We start from the raw sequence: 17,717 nt of genomic DNA, 5'->3' as shown, positions 1-17,717 counted from the left end.
GTTGGCAAATGTGCCCTCTTTTTTGCTCTTCAAAATATGGCAACAAAGAGCCGTAGCTTCAATGGAAGCATTGCAGATATACTGTACTCCTAATTCTTCCTTGGCGAGGCATAGGCTCAAAGCAGAATCCAGCTTCACACTCCTTCAGTAAGTCATGAATCATGGGCTATTGTGCATGAGCCAACTGTGTCCGCCTTGACCCGACCCCGACCCCCCAACAATGGGGTGAAACTATTCACAATCCCCGATTCAGCATTACATCTGATTCAGGGACTGTGGCTTGTTTTGCCCTTAACCCACCAAGGGCAAGAGTAAGCAAAGAGTTGATCTTTGCTCATAAACCATGGTTTGACTGAAAGAAACTAACCACGGTTCCATGATCCAGGTGCAATGCTAAGCCAAGGATTGATTTGTTTCCTCCAAGCAATAGCGGGGAGGAGCAAAACAGCCCAGACTGGCTCAGTCACAGGAAACCATTAAGTATGACACGAGAATTGGGTCATCATTTTAAAAAGAAGAAGTCTTAAACTTGTTAAAAGCACTTTTGGGTATCTTGCACACTTTCTTCTTCATAACTGTGCAACCCCTGTAGATTTGCCCATATCCAAGTTTAGATTGCAAGCACTTTGAAACAAAGACGTATCTTATTAGATGGCGAGACCTCTGGAAAGTCCCTGCACATAAACAGATGAACAAATCATAACACCCACCCACCCACCCACCCACCCACACACACACACCAATTATGGCTGGGGAACCTAATTCCAAATAAAAAGTTTAGATTTAAAAGGCAAACTTTTAAGAAGCAATGATTATCAACTATATGTTGGAGAATCAACGTGTGGCTATCGTATCAAAAGGCAAGAAGGTTGCTGGTAAAAGTTATGCTTCTCCTCTACAGCACAGGCACAATAGAATCTGTTTAAAACCCTGAAACGTTATCTGCAACTAAAACTAACAGCACCATCTTAAGGCAAAAAATAGAAGTGCACATTAAGCAGGAAAAGAGGAGGCAGCTTTATGCAGGGTCAGGCCAATGATTGGTCCTGCTCAGCACTGTTTATACCCAAGGTGAGCCAGAGTGGTGCCTTCCACATGGGGTTGACTTCCCACCAGCCCTAGCATGAACCATGGACATAGCTCAGTTGGTAGAGAATGAGACTCCGTGTCAGGGCTGGAGTCCTTCCATTCCATCCTTGGGGCTGGTCCTGCACCACCAATCCAGAACACACACAATGGAGTCGCTGTGTTTCGCACTAGCGAGCTAGAGTGAGAAGCAACTACTTAAAAGCACCTTAAACAAAACTCGGAACCAAACCCAGTAGGACACACACTCTCTCTCTCTCTACTTACTTTCCTGCTGCAGGAAAAGGAAATGGGCCTGAAACACAGAGCACCTTCCCAGAATTTAACAACGAAGAGTTCCTTACTTTTTCTTGATCTGGAGAAGAACTTTATGCCCCCAGGGGAAGTGGATGCGTTGGAACTGGGGGACGAAGAGTCTTTGGAAGACGACCGGAAGATCCCGCTTAAGCTCATGCGCCGAGGGGAACGAGGGGGAGATTCCTGGTAGGGGAAGGGGAACACTGTTTTGGGCGAGCCAGGACTGTGCTTGGATTTGACCGGGGCAGAGGCTGGGCTGGAAGGCCGGTTCTGGAGCCCCTTTGGGAAAAGTCCTTTGGAAGGGCTCCCTGTGTTGTAGCTGTCTTCTGCCTGCAAGTGAAAGAGAAAGGGGCAATATTTTTTAACAAAAAAATAGTATTCCAAGGCTGAACTCTGTGAAACCATTGAACTAACGAGCATCTACCTGCAGTGAATCTGCTGCAATAAAATATTGCCGGATGTGAGGGACAGGGGATACCGGGAGGTCCCTCCCATCTTAAGTACCAGCTCATCGCCAAGCGCTGGGGAAAGCGGGGAGGGTTATGCCTCAAGCGGAGACTCAGGAAGTGGTGACCGAGGCTCCAGCAAGGTAGCGGAGCCCATGCACAAGGTGGTACAGGAAGGGGGGGAGCAAGGGGGGAAGGCCGATCCCGCCGACCCCGGAATTACACAAGAAACGTCGTGGGAGGAGATTAGGGCTTCCCAAACTTCTTTGCTGGAAGAAGACGCGCCAACCTCCATTCGGAGGTACTGACGCCTAACTGACAACATGTATATAGATCGCTCCGAGCACTGTAAATAATCAGCACTTAATAAAGCCTAAAAAGACAATGCTGTGAGGAGTCGTTACTCTAGAGTAGCCACATCGGCATCTCTGACACCTGCCTTTCTCTTAAAATTATATTTTGCTGGACTAGCCAAATACTAGCATCTTTCCTGTGTTGGAAAGGTTGTGGAGAGATATTCTCATATTTTCATGCATGGTGGAGTCGCACATTGGTATACTTCTTTTGGGGGGGGGGTTGATGTTTCTCATTATTTCCAAAATTACACAGCAATCCCTTCCGCCCAATTTGGGATTTCGCCTTGTTATCATTAGTCTCAAATTTAAAGAATAACCTTAAATGCAGAGATATAGTAATTTTTCCTATTATCAGCAGTCCGATTCACAACAGGAAACAACTTAAAGAAACCCCCACTGAAATCTGATTAAATAATATTTGGAATGTGGTTCTATCTCGCTACAGAAGGGTAATTAAAGGCAGATCAAGGATAGAGACTTTTGGTGAGACTTGGCTTCCTTTCTTTGCCTTTATAAATAGTGACAGAAGGTACTTTTATTCCACCCTCAACGCAAGAATTTCTGTGGAGAGGCTACTTGAACTGATAATGCATAAATAAATGTAATGCTTCTGAACTGTGTACTGCATATGGAGCCTAACAAGAATGTACAAGAATTAACTGGACAAGTTAATGCTGTTCTTCTATTGACATGAAAACCAATAAAAAGTATGGGGGGGGTATTGTCTGCCCAACACTGCAGGTGGTCAGAAAACAGAATTAAAAATCAAATCCCTTCTTCTAATGAAAAGTTAAAATGCAAAGACTCAATGGGTGACAACAGGGTCCCCTGCAGGGGAGGCAGGACCCACTACCAACATAGGAAGACAACACACTACTTTATACCGGTCAGCCTTCTTGTCTATCTGCTGCTGAACTTTGACAAGAAGTCAATCTCCATGGCCTTGGGGAAGAAGTCTCACCACCCTCACCTCTGACTTGATCTTTTAAATTTGGGACTGGACTTACGACCTCCTGCATGTAAAGCATAAGAAATGATCCATCCCGGTCCCAACAGTTGCCATTTGTGGATGTGAAAAGAGCGGGCAGTTTCTGGGATGGAACCTAGTTAATTACATAAAATTCTGCTGCAATTGCCAACAAGAGAAGCCATGCAGGTTTTTTTGGCAAGCTGAACTGCAGCAGTGGCGAGCAATGGGTCAGACCAGAAATCTATGCCTTCTTAGACCTCCTACCTTCTGCTGAAGAAGAGCTGTTTTGCCTCACATGCACCACCCTGAGAGCTGATAATGGTTTTTTATTGTGGACAACATGCAGCGCTACAGCCGTTTTAAAAACTCAAATTATATTTTAACCGGAATATAACAATATTCCCTTTTAACTGGACTGAAACGTGCTCATACGTTATAACAATCTTGGTCCTAGAGAGGGCGGGAACCAATTACGCTGATATTAATGGCATGTGCCATGCGCATGACTATCTCAATTGCTTTATGGCTGCAGCCATTAGCCTGGGGGAACAGACAGGGTCCACTTCCCGTTCTCTACTCTTGATGCTGCAGCAATTGTTCCAGTCAGAGCACCTCCAGCGAGATAATTTGATTAATTATTTACCTTAATGACAAGGGGTAAAGAAAACATTAAAGCAGAAGATGAGTGTAAATATATATACATATACTTGCTTCCCTATTGGCAATTCATTTAATCAATTTTTCCTTCTCTGAGCTTATCAGACAGGATATGGTCCTCAATAAAGAATGCATACACAAGTACCCATGACTTCTAAAGATACCCTGCCCATTCTTGATACCCCGGCAGCTATAGAAGCTCAGCTGCAGAAACCCAAGGGTGGGCATTTGTTCTTAGCAAATCCTGTTTAAATATTAGTCAAAAAGGAAGGTGGCGGGGCCTCTGGCATCCTCAGATGTTCCACAGGCTGAGCAGCAGAGGGCGAAGGGAGCATGTGGAACAAAGTGAGCGAGCTGAAGAAGGAAACTCCAGCAAACAAGCATTTTGCCAGGGACCCCCATGCACACGCATTAGTCTGCAGAGCACCTACGAATGATCAGCCCCACACCGAACTTTTCCACACAAGGCACGTGTGGCAATGCAAAACTGAACCTGGGATCCATAGCTAAGCTCCAGGCCCTTTCTACTCAGGGCGTTCAGCTTATTACTCTTATATTGCCCCCAGAGTACACAAGTGCTTTAGAGAGCCGCAAAAGCAAGACAGACTGAAGAGCTTGGAGTCTAGACTTTGGCACCAGAGGTCTTTCCTTATGCCTCTACCTGAAAGTTCATTTAAACAGACAATACTGCCATGCACCTTTTGATGCAGTAAATTTTTTATTTATTTTTTGTATTTTCCTGCTGTGTGCTTTCTTCTGAACCATAAATCTTTTATCTTATTTTCAGGGAAAGAACAGGATTTGTTTAATAAAGATTTAAGAAGAAAATAAAGTACCCAATGAAGTGATGAAATGAGGGACAGATTTATTGTCACAAGCAGCACCAACTCAGATCTTTGCATGGTTTGAACTGGAGAATTCCTTACAGAAAACCCACAGACATTAACGCAGTTTCCCCATTTTAGGCAGAATTTGCTGATCCAGAGTCTCTACATGGTGTGTGTGTGTGTGTGTGTGTGTGTGTGTGTGTGTGTGTGTGTTTGTATGTGTGTGTAGCTTTTTTCTATTTAAAAATGTTTAGGGGGACTCTCAATTTCCTACTCATTTTGAAATACTGCCCCTCAATGAGGTCAAACTTATTCACAAAATGTTTAGGAGTATGCGCCCCCCTGGCCCCCCCTAGAAAAAAGCACTGTATGTATATGTATATATGTATATGTATATTGTGTGTGTGTGTGTGTGTGTGTGTATGTGTGTGTACGTGTGTGTACACCTCTCTAAAAGTACTGTTACTCATCTCCTTGAATTTCTTTCCCCCTCCACTTTTTCTTCTTAATTTACATTCACTCCCTCCTCTCGTTATCTCATTCCTTTCTATTCCCATTTACAGCGGTACCTCGGTTTAAGAACAGCCCTGTTTACGAACTATTCGGTTAAAGAACTCCGCAAAACCGGAAGTAGTGTCCCGGTTTGCGAACATTACCTTGGTCTAAGAACGGAATCCTAACGGTGGAAGGGCACCGGTGGCTGGAGGCCTCATTAGGGAAAGCGGGCCTCGGTTTAAGAACGGTTTCGGTTTAAGGACGGACTTCTGGAACGGATTAAGTTCGTAAACCAAGGTACCACTGTATTATCATTTTAAAATATTAACCTTTTACCTCATCTCCTAATTCCCTTCAACACTGTCACTGACTTCCAAGGCCATATCTGACTCCTGGGCCTGAAGCAAGTGAAGAGGCAGGCTGCAGTGCTAAGGTCCACATGGCCCCCTGTTTGACTATACCAGGCATAGGCAACCTTGGCTCTCCAGATGTTTTGGAACTACAACTCCCATGATCCCTAGCTAACAGGGCCAGTGGTCAGGGATCATAGGAGTTGTAGTTCCAAAACATCTGGAGAGCCAAGGTTGCCTATGCCTGGACTATACCAACTGGCAGTGGCCTCTCCAGGGTTCAGACTGGGGACATTCCCAGCCCTATCTAAAGATGCCAGGAATTGAACACGGGGCCTTCCGCATGCACAGAGGATGCTTTAACACTGAGCTGCTACAACAACCCTTCCCTGGTAGGAAGAAAAATTCTTTCCCTTAGAAGGACAGGCCTGGAGACATGGAGTTCCTTATTTCCTTCACGCAAACTAGGGAGCGATGGCGCATACCAGATTAAACTAAACGATATGCTATCGGTCTTCATGTCAAGGTGCAGTTAGATTAGCGTCCTTCAAGGTGAGGCAATTTCTGCCCGTGGTACACCGCTGCACAGCATAGCTCATGCCTCTCCAGATCGCTTTATCGGACTGTACATACATCCTCCGAGGCAAATGCAAGATTAAATGGGCTGTTAGTGTGTGTCAGTGTGTTCTGCATCTGGCTGGGATCTGGGTAAGGATGTAAGGAGACAGTGGCTTTCAGTCCTGTCCTGAGTTTGGCATGCAATAAGCGCAGCTTCTGTTGTTCTACGGTTCAGCTTCCACTAAAACCTACATTACCATCCCTTCTAACGTTTATCCTGTTTAGGGAAGCTTTTAATGTTTGATGGATTTCTGTATTTTAATATTTTGTTGGAAGCCGCCCAGAATGGCTGGGGGAACCTGGCCAGATGGGCGGGGTATAAATATGTTGTTGTTGTTGTTGTTGTTGTTGTTGTTGTTGTTGTTGTTGTTATTATTATTATCCAATGAAAATAGGGACCTTGTATTCTCCGTCAGGAAGCTTCTCCCGCGTTTGATCTCGCCGCGCACAGCCGTCATATCTGTCACCTTGAGCCAACGTCACCGCCTCAACCTACCTCGCAGGATTGTTGTAAAGAAAAAATTTGTGAGGGAAGGGATCATGTGCAACACCTTCAGCAGATAAATGAAACAAAGCGGAAGTTTTAGCAGCAAGCTAAAACTGCCAGCTGGCAGTTAAGTCTGGGGGAGCAAGTTGTGATATAACCACCATTTTCAAACTCATAGCAAAGCTAAAAATGTCACAAGCCGGGCTGGGGAGGAAGGAATGAGTCAATCAGTATTTGCAATAGGTCTTCCCCAGGAGGTACAAACGCAAACTCATCTGCCTACAGAAACACTCTCACCAAGTGACACCTAATTTACCCCTCAGGTTTGAAAGCTACAGGCATACCTCGGAAATATTGCAGGTTCGGTTCCGGGCCACCACAATAAAGTAAATATCGCAATAAAGCGAGTCACACACATTTTTTGGGGTGTGTGTGAATATATAAGTTTTGTTTACATTATACTGTAGTCCATTGGGCTGGCCCAATCACCTTCTAAATCTGTCCCGCGGATGGTCCGGGAATCAGCATGGTTTTACATGAGTAGAATGTGTCCTTTTATTTAAAATGCATCTCTGGGTTATTTGTGGGGCATAGGAATTCATTCATTATTATTTTTTTCCAAAATATAGTCCAGCCCCCCACAAGGTCATAGAATCATGCCCTCCTCTGGACAACCAAAATGGTCAAAGGCCTAGAAACGATGCCTTATGAGGAACGGCTTAGGGAGCTGGGTATGTTTATCCTGGAGAAGAGAAGGTTAAGGGGTGATATGATAGCCATGTTCAAATATATAAAAGGATGTCATATAGAAGGGGGTGAAAGGTTGTTTTCTGCTGCTCCAGAGAAGCAGACACGGAGCAATGGATTCAAGCTACAAGAAAGAAGATTCCACCTAAACATTAGGAAGAACTTCCTGACAGTAAGAGCTGTTTGACAGTGGAATTTGCTGCCAAGGAGTGTGGTGGAGTCTCCCTTTTTGGAGGTCTTTAAGCAGAGGCTTTAAGCGGAGGTCTTTAAGCGGAGGTCTGAGGGACAGTGGACAGGCCCCCTGCTGAAAAAGTTTGCTGACCCATGGTATAGTCTATTAAGCCAGGCCCCCAGCCAGCTGGACTCCTGCAACCAAAAGCATGCGTCTTCCTCCCCCTGGAAGCAGCTGGGCTGCCTGCAGCTGTACCCATGTCCTCATAAGGAGCAGTATCAGCAAAGCACAATAAAACTGCATATGCATGTACAAGATTGAATCACTTTACTCTCCATTCCTTTGCAGAAAATTATATTTTCATCTACAGATGAGAAGCGATCATTCCGCATCACTGATGGTGGTGGCGGCGACGCCAAAACGTTTAAGGTGCTGTAATGTAGCTTCACTTAAGAACCATTTTTTTCTTCTCAGGCAATCAGATTCTACACTCCTAAAGTGTGTCGTGCTTAATGCTTCATTGTGAAAGGTGTGAGTCAGCTCTGCAGAATTTAAAATGGATCTCTGCTTACTAAGGCAAAGGGTTTTGTGAAACCTTAACAGGCAAAAAGATGCGTTCCCGGCATTTTTCTCGAAGCTGTCCTAAGAGGTGGAATATCGCAAGAGTAGCAGATTTAACAACAAAGCTCTTCCCCTGTCCTTTCTGCACAAAGGGAGGCAAAAGAGAAAAATAATAGCTTGCTCCTAATTTGCTGGAAAACAATGAATTATGCAAATCATGGTTTGCCCCATTCAGACATACAAATATTATTTGCCAACAACTCAGTTCTGCTTATTTAACTTATATGCAGAATTCATCATGTGAAAGGCTGGACTGGATGAATCCCAAGCCGGAATTAAAATTGCTGGAAGAAATATCAACAACCTCAGATATGCTGATGACACAACCTGGATGGCAGAAAGTGAGGAGGAATTAAAAACCTTTTAATGAGGGTGAAAAAGGAGAGCGCAAAATATAGTCTGAAGCTCAACATCAAAAAAACTAAGATCATGGCCACTGATCCCATCACCTCCTGGCAAATAGAAGGGGAAGAAATGGAGGCAGTGAGAGATTTTACTTTCTTGGGTTCCATGATCACTGCAGATGGTGACACCAGTCACAAAATTAAAAGACGCCTGCTTCTTGGGAGAAAAGCAATGACAAACCTAGACAGCATCTTAAAAAGCGAGACATCACCTTGCCGACAAAGGTCTGTATAGTTAAAGCTATGGTCTTCCCAGTAGTAATGTGTGGAAGTGAGAACTGGACCATAAAGAAGGCTGATCGCCGAAGAATTGACGCTTTTGAATTATGGTGCTGCAGGAGACTCTTGAGAGTCCCATGGACTGCAAGAAGATCAAACCTATCCATTCTGAAGGAGTGCTCACTGGAAGGACAGATCCTGAAGCTCAGGCTCCAATACTTTGGCCACCTCATGAGAAGAGAAGACTCCCTGGAAAAGACCCTGATGTTGGGAAAGATTGAGGGCACAAGGAGAAGGGGATGACAGAGGACGAGATGGTTGGATAATGTTCTCAAAGCCACCAACATGAGTCTGACCAAACTTTGGGAGGCACTGGAAGACCGGAGTGTCTGGCGTGCTCTGGTCCATGGGGTCACGAAGAGTCGGACACGACTAAACGATTAAACAACAATTCTGAATTGGCAGTGTGCAAAGAGAAGGAGATCATATCCCATATATTGTGGCTGTTCATACATGTAATGCCAAACCATGGTTTACCATTGCATCTGAATGCACACCACTGTCTATGTTTGAGCTATTTGTTTTGGGCTGCCTGGCAGTTGAATTTCTTACCTTCTAAACCAGTTTGAGTGGGCTTTTGCCTCTCCTGGAGGGATTTTAGCTTGCTAAAGGGTCTGTTCACATGTCCAAGGTGAAAAGGTTATAGCAAGCCCATGCCTCCATTTTCCTCACAGAGCAAGCTGGTCCTGTGGAAGCGCCTCTGGTGGAACCAGATCCACAGGTCAGGATAAGGGTGGCTTCCTTTTGCCATAGAAGAGGCCTTTTCCCAAGACCACTTGACCACATCATCAATCACAGAGGGGACAAGGGACTTCCACTTAAAAATATTCAGCTGAATCAGCCGTATCTGGACAAACCAACATGGCCGAAGTGAACTCAGGGAAACAGGTGTCTGAATTCTGGGAAGATTGATGGAAGTGTCGCCATCCAGAGGGGGTTGAGAGGCCAGCTGGCTAGCCCCCAGCTGGATCATGCCTTTCCTGCCAACATGCTGGACGATCCCCGATCTCTGGTGCAATGTAATCCAGCGACTCAGACTTCAGAAGTCTGAGCACACTAAATTAGCAGCGTGCTGCGCGAACAGAAGCGGCATGAGAGGCTTGTGAAAGCATAATTACAAGCAGATTTATTAAGGATAAAACAGGATAAAGAAAAAACGTGTCGTCTCTCCTTCGTCTCCTCAGAGAGTCTCAAAAGCAAAAGCTGTACACAACGGAAGTTCCCAGCAGTCTGTGCTGGAACGTAAACAGAAATGTGACATGCAACAATCTCACACGTCTGCCCTTAAGGTGGAATGGAATATCCCAACAGGAAGCACCGCCAGTTTTCACTAGCAAGAGATAGAAAGAAGACTCAGAAAGTCCTACCTTCCGTGAAGCATGCTTTTCTGCACCGTCCACATCTCCATCCAAGAATGGCATGGCAAATGAGCTGAGATCCTAGGAGAAAAGAAAAAAGGAAAATTATAGTCTTTCAGTTAAAGTTTCTAAAAGGCAATGCAATACTGGCACGTAGAATAGAAATGCAATATGTAGTATGCAAAAGGAAGCTTCAGAAGTCATTTTATAAAATGAAAAGCAGCTCTGAGTTTTGTAGTGGGGGGGGGTGTCACTTAACTTATTTGCTGGCTGTTTATCCACTTATTTGAGCAGCTTCACTCTTCCACTGTACAGTCCCAGATAATGTTTGCCTTCCCAAACAGGCATTTGGCCTGCTATTCTATTCCTACATACCTGGGAGGAGGGATATCAGAGAATTCCATTGAAAGTAGAAACGGGAGCGGAAATTGCCAATGTTCCTTTTCTTCAACCCACTCCTCCAACAGAACTCAATCCATCCAATACAATCAGTATATGCTGCAGTTGTTGCTTTCAGTCCGTAAATGGTACATAATTGATCACGTGTCAGTTCCCCACCAAGGGGAGCAGGTGGCACTGTGGTTTAAACCACTGAGCCTCTTGGGCTTCCCGATTGGAAAGTCAGCGGTTTGAATCAGCGTGACAGGGTGAGCTCCCGTTGCTCTGTCCCAGTTCCTGCCAACCTAACAGTTCAAAAGCATACCAGCATGGGCGTACCCAGGATCAAAGCTAGGGGGGGCACACCAGCCACGCTCCCCAGCCACCCGATTGGCTAGCTGGCAATGACGTGGCCAGGATCCCCCCAGGAGGCATGGTCAACGTCCACGCCCCCCAGAGGAAAGGGGACCGTTTGCAAGGCAGCACACGGAGCCACCCGTGCTTGCACTCCTGCCTCTCCTGCTCCTTTAATGGCAGCGGTGACTAAAAAGAGGCAGCAGCAGCGAAGCTGCCTCCGTTGAAGCAAACCAGGACCTGGACCTGGGCTTACTTCAGCCCACACTCTTTCAAGTCACAGCGAGCACAGCACAGAAAGTGCTGCCCCACAATGCTCCACGGCACTTCATTTGCACGGCAGGCTGAGGCAGAGCACAGCAGGCAGTGTCCCTGCCTGTCCTCTCCAGCTGCCCTGCTTCTAGGGGGACAGCTGCCCCACCGCCCCATGCTGGGTACGCCCATGCATACCAGTGCAAGTAGATAAATAGGTACCGCCAGTGCTTTTTTTCTAAAAAAAATGTTTAGGCGTACTCTCATTTTGACTCAAGAAAATCACCACTTTATAGTTCAAATTGTGCAAAATAAATACAGTAAATGGACAAAAGTACAAAGATTCACAAAATGTTTAGGGGTTATGCATACCCCTGCATCCCCCCAGAAAAGAAAGCACTAGGTACCACTGCAACGGGAGGGTAAATGGCATTTGCGTGCGCTCTGCTTTGCGTCACGGTGTGTTCCATTGCGCCAGAAGCAGTTTAGTCATGCCGGCCACTTGACCCGGAAAGTTGTCTGCGGACAAACACCAGCTCCCTCAGCCTGAAGTGAGATGAGCACCGCAACCCCATAGCTGCCGTTGACTGGACTTAACCATCCAGGAGTCCTTCACCTTTACCCTTTTTTACTTCTTTATCTATTTCTCTATTTTATCACACTTATCTTTATAAAATACCCAAAACATCAATCAAAACTAAAACAACTAGATCATAAAATGGATTAACTATGATCCAAACCCACAGAGAACAGATGGACAGGCATAAACTATTTTCCAAAATATATAGTAGGTGAATCAGCTGTCGCCTAGAATCTCCGAGGAAATGAGATGCTAATACCGGTAGCATTTTTAGATGAAAACCTATTGTCACAACAGTACACCTAAGATGTGTGAATATGACAAGTGTATGTGTTTGCAATTGCACAGGGGATTTGCCTGTCCAGTGTGTTAAGGGACACTAATCAGATTGCCAACTTAAAGAACCAACAGGAACACGGGAAAAGGGAGAGGGGAGAATTCTGTACTCCTTTATTGAATTATCGCCCTGCCTTTCTTCCATGGAGCTCCAGGTGGCTTATAATGTTTTCCCCCTCCAAATTTCATCCCCACAACAAACATGTGAGGTAGGCCAGGCCAAGAGCAAGTGACTGGCCCAACATCACCCAGTGAGCTTCATGGCCAAGTGAGGATTCAAACACTGGTTTTCTAGCTCTTAGTCCAACGCTCTAACCACTACACCATACTGGCTCGCCGATTGTTTGTGGAAACAGAAATTCTTCTGAAAATACTTGATAAGACAGAATCATAAAATCATTGAATTGTAGTGGTGGAAGGGACCCTGAGGGTCATCTAGTACAACCCCCTGCAATGCAGGAATCTCAACTAAAGCATTTATGGCATTAAAAACGAAGGAAGGAGAGTCCACTGTCTCCAGAGGGAGTCAGTTCCACTGTCAAACAGCTCTTACTTTCAGAAATTTATTCCTTAAGTTTTAGCCAGAATCTCCTTTCTTATAACTTGAAGCCACTGGTTTGAATTCTGCCCTCCAGAACGGGGGGGGGGGGGGGGGGCAAACTTGCTCCATCTTCCTTGTGACAGCCCTTGAGATATTTGAAGATGGCTATTATATTTCCTCCCAGTCTTCTCTTTTCCAGGCTAAACATACCCAGCTCCTTCAACCATTCCTCATAAGTCTCACAAAGGTCTGAAGTAAAATCACAAAACAGGTAACATGGCTATCCTAGAGGCTTCAACACTTTCCCCAACCCGATGCCCTCCTGATGTTTTGGACTAAAACTCCATTCATTCCTGACCATTGGTCATGCTGGCTGGCTGGGATAAGAGATGTAGTTCAAAGCATGGGCAGTTCACGATGTAGTTCACAATGTAGTTCACGATGGGCAGGTCCACATTGCATTCAGCAAGGTGGTTTAATAGTTACCTGGGGTCAACTTTTCCTTCACAGTTATGAGACTGGATCCTTCAATGCTCTTTGCTATTTTGGTTCCTTTTAGTCCCTAAAGCAGACAAAAGGTTCTCTATGGCCCTTCTCCACTCTACAAAACAACTCTCTCTTTTCCAGAAAAGGGAGAACAGAAGATCTAAATCTATTCCTGCTCTCTCATACATGATACACGTTCTGCCCATCTTCTGAGTCAGTTAAAAATAGCCCTGTTAATTCCAGTTCATTCTCTTTCTAGAAGGTTCTGGATTAGAATGCTCTCAAATGCAGAATGGGAGCAGTACCCTGATTTCCCTAGCAGCCTCTCTCTGCATACCCCAGTATCATATTCCCAAGGGTAACTCAATAAAACACAAACATTTGTTGGCATAATATCACCACTAGCAATCTACGGACCTTGCAGGAAGCAGAAGACATTCAGAACAGAAGATTGCAATCAGTGCAACACTTCAAATTAAATTCAAAGGAGATGATTCCCTTTGTGCCACCATTCAATATATTTCGATTAGCAGGAGCTATGTTCTCGTTAAATTAATTAGCAATGATTAACAAAAGCTGGGGTAGCGGTGGTGGTATTTGCACTGGTGATCAGACAGCTTTGAGTGATGCGAAGAAAATTACACTTATGAAACAAGTCATCCTTAATTAAGGAAAATAAACTGTAATTACATCCCTCCCTCTGCTGGTTGCTCACTGTCAGATTGACTTTTGTGCTTATTGAACTATGTGCTGTTTTAGTATGTTGCTATTTAGCAAACATGTACTGATAATGTGCACAGACGAAGAGGAGAGTGTGTTGCATGAACCCTAGGCTCAAATCACCTCCTAGGGCTGGGTTCAAATCCTTTCTCAGGTGCAGAAAAGGATTTGTGCCCAGCCAAAGTACAACGCTCTATCCTCTACCTTGCGACCTTTTCCTGTTAAATGCCACATTCTCTGTTGGATTAATCTGCTTCTCAATAACCCACTGTGCTCAGTAACTCACATGTGCTCTGCCAGTGAGTGATGGCCTTTATTGAAGAACACTTTCCAACCTGCAACCTCTTCAATTTGGGACAAATAATGGTTACTGACAGGGACTTATTGAAGCCGCAGAGGGGGTGGGGGCATCAGAGGGATTCAAGTCAGATTTCTTTCAAGTGATTATTTTTGTTTAAGGACCCGAATGTGGATGGTTTTAAAAGAATAAATCAGTAATGCTAATCTCAAATTCTTGGCATCTCAGACAAACCTAAATTAGGTGATCCAGTGGCCTTTTACATCTTAAGCCCCAAATCTGGAAAGCACCAGAGATACCCAGAAAAGGGCATATTTTCCAACATTTCCAAAAAAGTGAAGCATCAATGCCAAACACAAATGCCCTATGAAACCTACCAATGTCCTATGAAAACTATTTTGCCTTGGGAAGGATCCACAGGCAAAGTTGTGGCTTGGTGCAGGGGGGGAAGGAGATTAGCCACTCATGACAGTCCCAACTTCCCTGCTCTCTCATACCAGATTTCAAAGCTGAAGCTTCAAGAGCCATGAGGTTCCAGAGATTGCCTTGAACAAAGAGAGAAAAGCTTGGAGATGTGGGTCCCCACCAACCCATAGTCTGCCCTGTGCACAGCTCATTAGACACCAAACCATAGAGCTCCCTTCAAAACTGAGTATGAGCAAAAGCTACTTGATATATAAGCTTGGCCCATCATATCTGAATAACACATAGGGAAGGCCACAGACAAGTATCTGCAGAGAAGTCATGCAGAGAAGAATCTCTACAGCCTGCTGTTAAAAATGCAGAATCAGAGCTTATGAAAACCCATTTGTTTCCTTTGGTTTATAGCGATGATTTACTTCCAAGGCTCAAACATTGGTTCATTCTCCTGGGTTTGACGTTCTGCACACTTCACCAAGGGTGTGTGTGTGTGTGTTTTCTCTTGAAAGAGTGACAAGCTAAATTGTCAGGTGTCAGAACTGGGGTGGCTGGCTTTCAACATGACTCCAAGAGAGTGGGTGGTAACAGATGCAGAACGCATAGCTGCCAAGTTATCCCTTTTTTAAAGGGAAATTCCCTTATGCTGAATAGGCTTCCTCGTGAGAAAAGGGAAAACTTGGCAGCTATGGCAGAACGGTACATTCACACAAGCCAGTAAGCAATGCAGCCTTCATCGATCTCTGATCATTCAGGAAGCAAACAGAGGAAGAGCTACAACAGGAGGATGGGTGGGAGTAGTAGCAAATCAAATCAAGCAAAAAGAAACCCGAGGACTGGCTGGGCTAGGCCTTTCAAAAAAGTTATTTTTTAAAAAAAATCTGCTGATTTGGTTTTTGTGAATAATAATTATAACAATTTACTTATACCGTTTCCACCTGACTGGGTTGCCCCAGCCACTTTTGTCAAGAAAGTTATTGTTTGTGCAAGTAGGCTGCACGTAAAAACTGTATGGATTTGTCTATGCTATTTACCAGCTGCCTCTTATTTATATACTTTGCTTTCATTTCTGGAAAGAAACTGGCCCCAAGGTCTACATTAAGAGGATTTATAATGCTGCCACATTTCTAAATCTTCACATTGTATAATGTAATTTTATTTTGTGACTGGTGGGGCTTGAGGTTCTTTGCTTTTTGTAGTTATTTTGCACTCAGAAGTCCTCCTGTTATGGATAGAACATTCGTCACAAACAGCAGATGGACACCTACAGGATAAATAGAACAGGATTTTTTGTACTGCTTTTCAATAGGAGATAATGACAAAAGATGCCTGAATCTTTTTGTGTTCCCTGCACAGTGTGGGGCGCCTGCACAGTTATGGAACTTCTGCTTAAAAGCACAATCCGTTTGCTTCCACTTTCCTGGGATTGTGCTGCATTGAACACAGTGGAACTTACTTCTGAGTAGACATGCTTCATTGTACATTCCTGTGTTCAGATCATTGAAAGGCCCAAGAGCTGTGGCATTGCAGACCTGATGACTGCCCCCTAAATGTATTATTCATCATCTATTGGATTTAAACGCCACCTTTCTCCCATGAAACTCTTGGCTGAATGCATGGGGTCCCCATGACATCTCCCATCCAGGCAGGGTCCAGACTCTTAATCTCAGGGTTGTTGGTTCGAGCCTCACATTGGGCAAAATATTCCTGGATTGCAGGGGGTTGGACTAGGGGGCCTTAAGGCCCCCTTCCAACTAGTCTATGATTCAGCAAGATGGCTGCAGCCCATGCCCCGTTGTTATGTTTGCATTTTAATATCACTGAAAATCCCTGTACTCATTCAATCGGTGAAGTGTCTAGCACACAAAGGAAGTAGACAAAACCCACCTTTGCATCCCAGCGCCATGTTAGCAACTGAACTAAGCTGCTCTGCCCTCTAAACCACAGACCATAAGGTTTCGTTCTAGCGAGTCATGCTGGACACAGAGCATCTTGCAACTGTCGTGCTCTGTGCTCAAGGCAAGGCAGAACACAGGCTGGGTACCAGGCAAACAGAAGCAACGCTAGGTAGAGAAAGACTCAGACTGAATGCAGGCTTTCAGGCTATCTTCCATGAACCCAAAACCTCTACGTTGCCCCTGCAGGGAACAAACTGAGCTCCAGCCCTATGTAGCCCTGTGTGCACAGCTGATTCCAGATTGAGAGTTCTGCCCAAACCAGAAGACACTCCTTCACTTAAAGAGGCACAGCCCTCTCCATTTGTACTCCATGGAGGTTTCCCGAGTCTGAAGATGGGAGTGCCACATCCTCTGGCCAGGGGGACACATGCATCACAGAGTGGCAACGCTTCCAGGGTGTGTCACAATGTGCCCTTCCCTTTCTGTTTTGGAGTCTTCCATCACCTGAAGCCGACTCCTGGTCCCTGACAGAAGCTTGCTCTGGACCAGGAAGTTGAAAGAACTGCACCAATGCGGCGCCACAGCGGCAATCAGTTTTGCCTTTAAATTTTGCTCTATGCTGTTGTCCGAATCACGTAAAAACGTGCAAAATCTCAAAAACACAAGCAGAGCGAAGGCCACGCTCCCATCTCTCAGAAGTTAGGGAAACAGCTGTTCTTCCTGCTTGCTCTGTACATTCTTTTTGGTTAATAGCCATGAGTAATTCTCATGAGCAAAGAGATCAGCTGGCACGCAAGGATATTATAGCCTGAAGATTACCGTTATTATCAATTGTTTACACAGTGCTTCTGATTCGCAAACATCTTTCGAATCCTTGATTTGTTTCATCTTCACAACAACTCTGCATAGGGGGAAGCCACTGTCATTTCCATCGTTCCACAGAGATTGGCAGCTGAGGTGGGTGGAAGGGTCGTCGCTGCTCAAGATTATTCAGCAGAACAACATTTACCATGCACTCAAAACCTTCGGTGTGTTCCTAGTACTATACAAAGCATAAGAGACAACTGCACTATAGTCAAAATGTTAACTGTCCACGTTTTTGGCAGATAAGCAAGTGCGGAGAGCGAGAGAAACACAGGGACATGATGGATGTTCAGGCACAGTGACGACTTCTACCCATTCTAACAAAAACTAATGTGATGTACAGTGGTACCTCGGTTTAAGTACACAATTGGTTCTGGAAGTCTGTACTTAACCTGAAGCGTACTTAACCTGAAGTGAACTTTT

General features: G+C 44.9%; 1 protein-coding gene across 6 annotated transcripts in view; it reads right to left on the bottom strand.

The window, feature by feature from the left end:
* Window positions 1–17,717, bottom strand: part of PRKAG2 (protein kinase AMP-activated non-catalytic subunit gamma 2) — a 185,738-nt gene that overhangs the window by 113,890 nt on the left and 54,131 nt on the right. For 3 of the 6 annotated variants that reach the window (XR_015946315.1, XR_015946314.1, XM_088653782.1), the window contains exons 2-4: window positions 10,180–10,251; window positions 6,502–6,594; window positions 1,431–1,713 (exon numbers count right to left, since the gene is read on the bottom strand). Coding sequence is in view for 2 of the 6 variants with exons in the window: in XM_088653782.1 (XP_088509908.1) it covers window positions 1,431–1,713; window positions 6,502–6,594; window positions 10,180–10,251 (448 nt within the window). In the remaining 4 variants the exon portion in view is untranslated. The remainder of the gene's footprint in view (window positions 1–1,430; window positions 1,714–6,501; window positions 6,595–10,179; window positions 10,252–17,717) is intronic. The other 3 variants (XR_015946316.1, XM_035129352.3, XM_088653785.1) reach the window with 1 other exon arrangement.

This window comes from Zootoca vivipara, chromosome 11 (genome assembly GCF_965207765.1).
Source record: "Zootoca vivipara chromosome 11, rZooViv2.hap1.1, whole genome shotgun sequence".
NCBI classification, from domain to species: Eukaryota; Metazoa; Chordata; class Lepidosauria; order Squamata; family Lacertidae; genus Zootoca; species Zootoca vivipara.
Note: the sequence above shows the minus strand (reverse complement) of the source record. Positions and strands in the feature narration are given on the sequence as shown.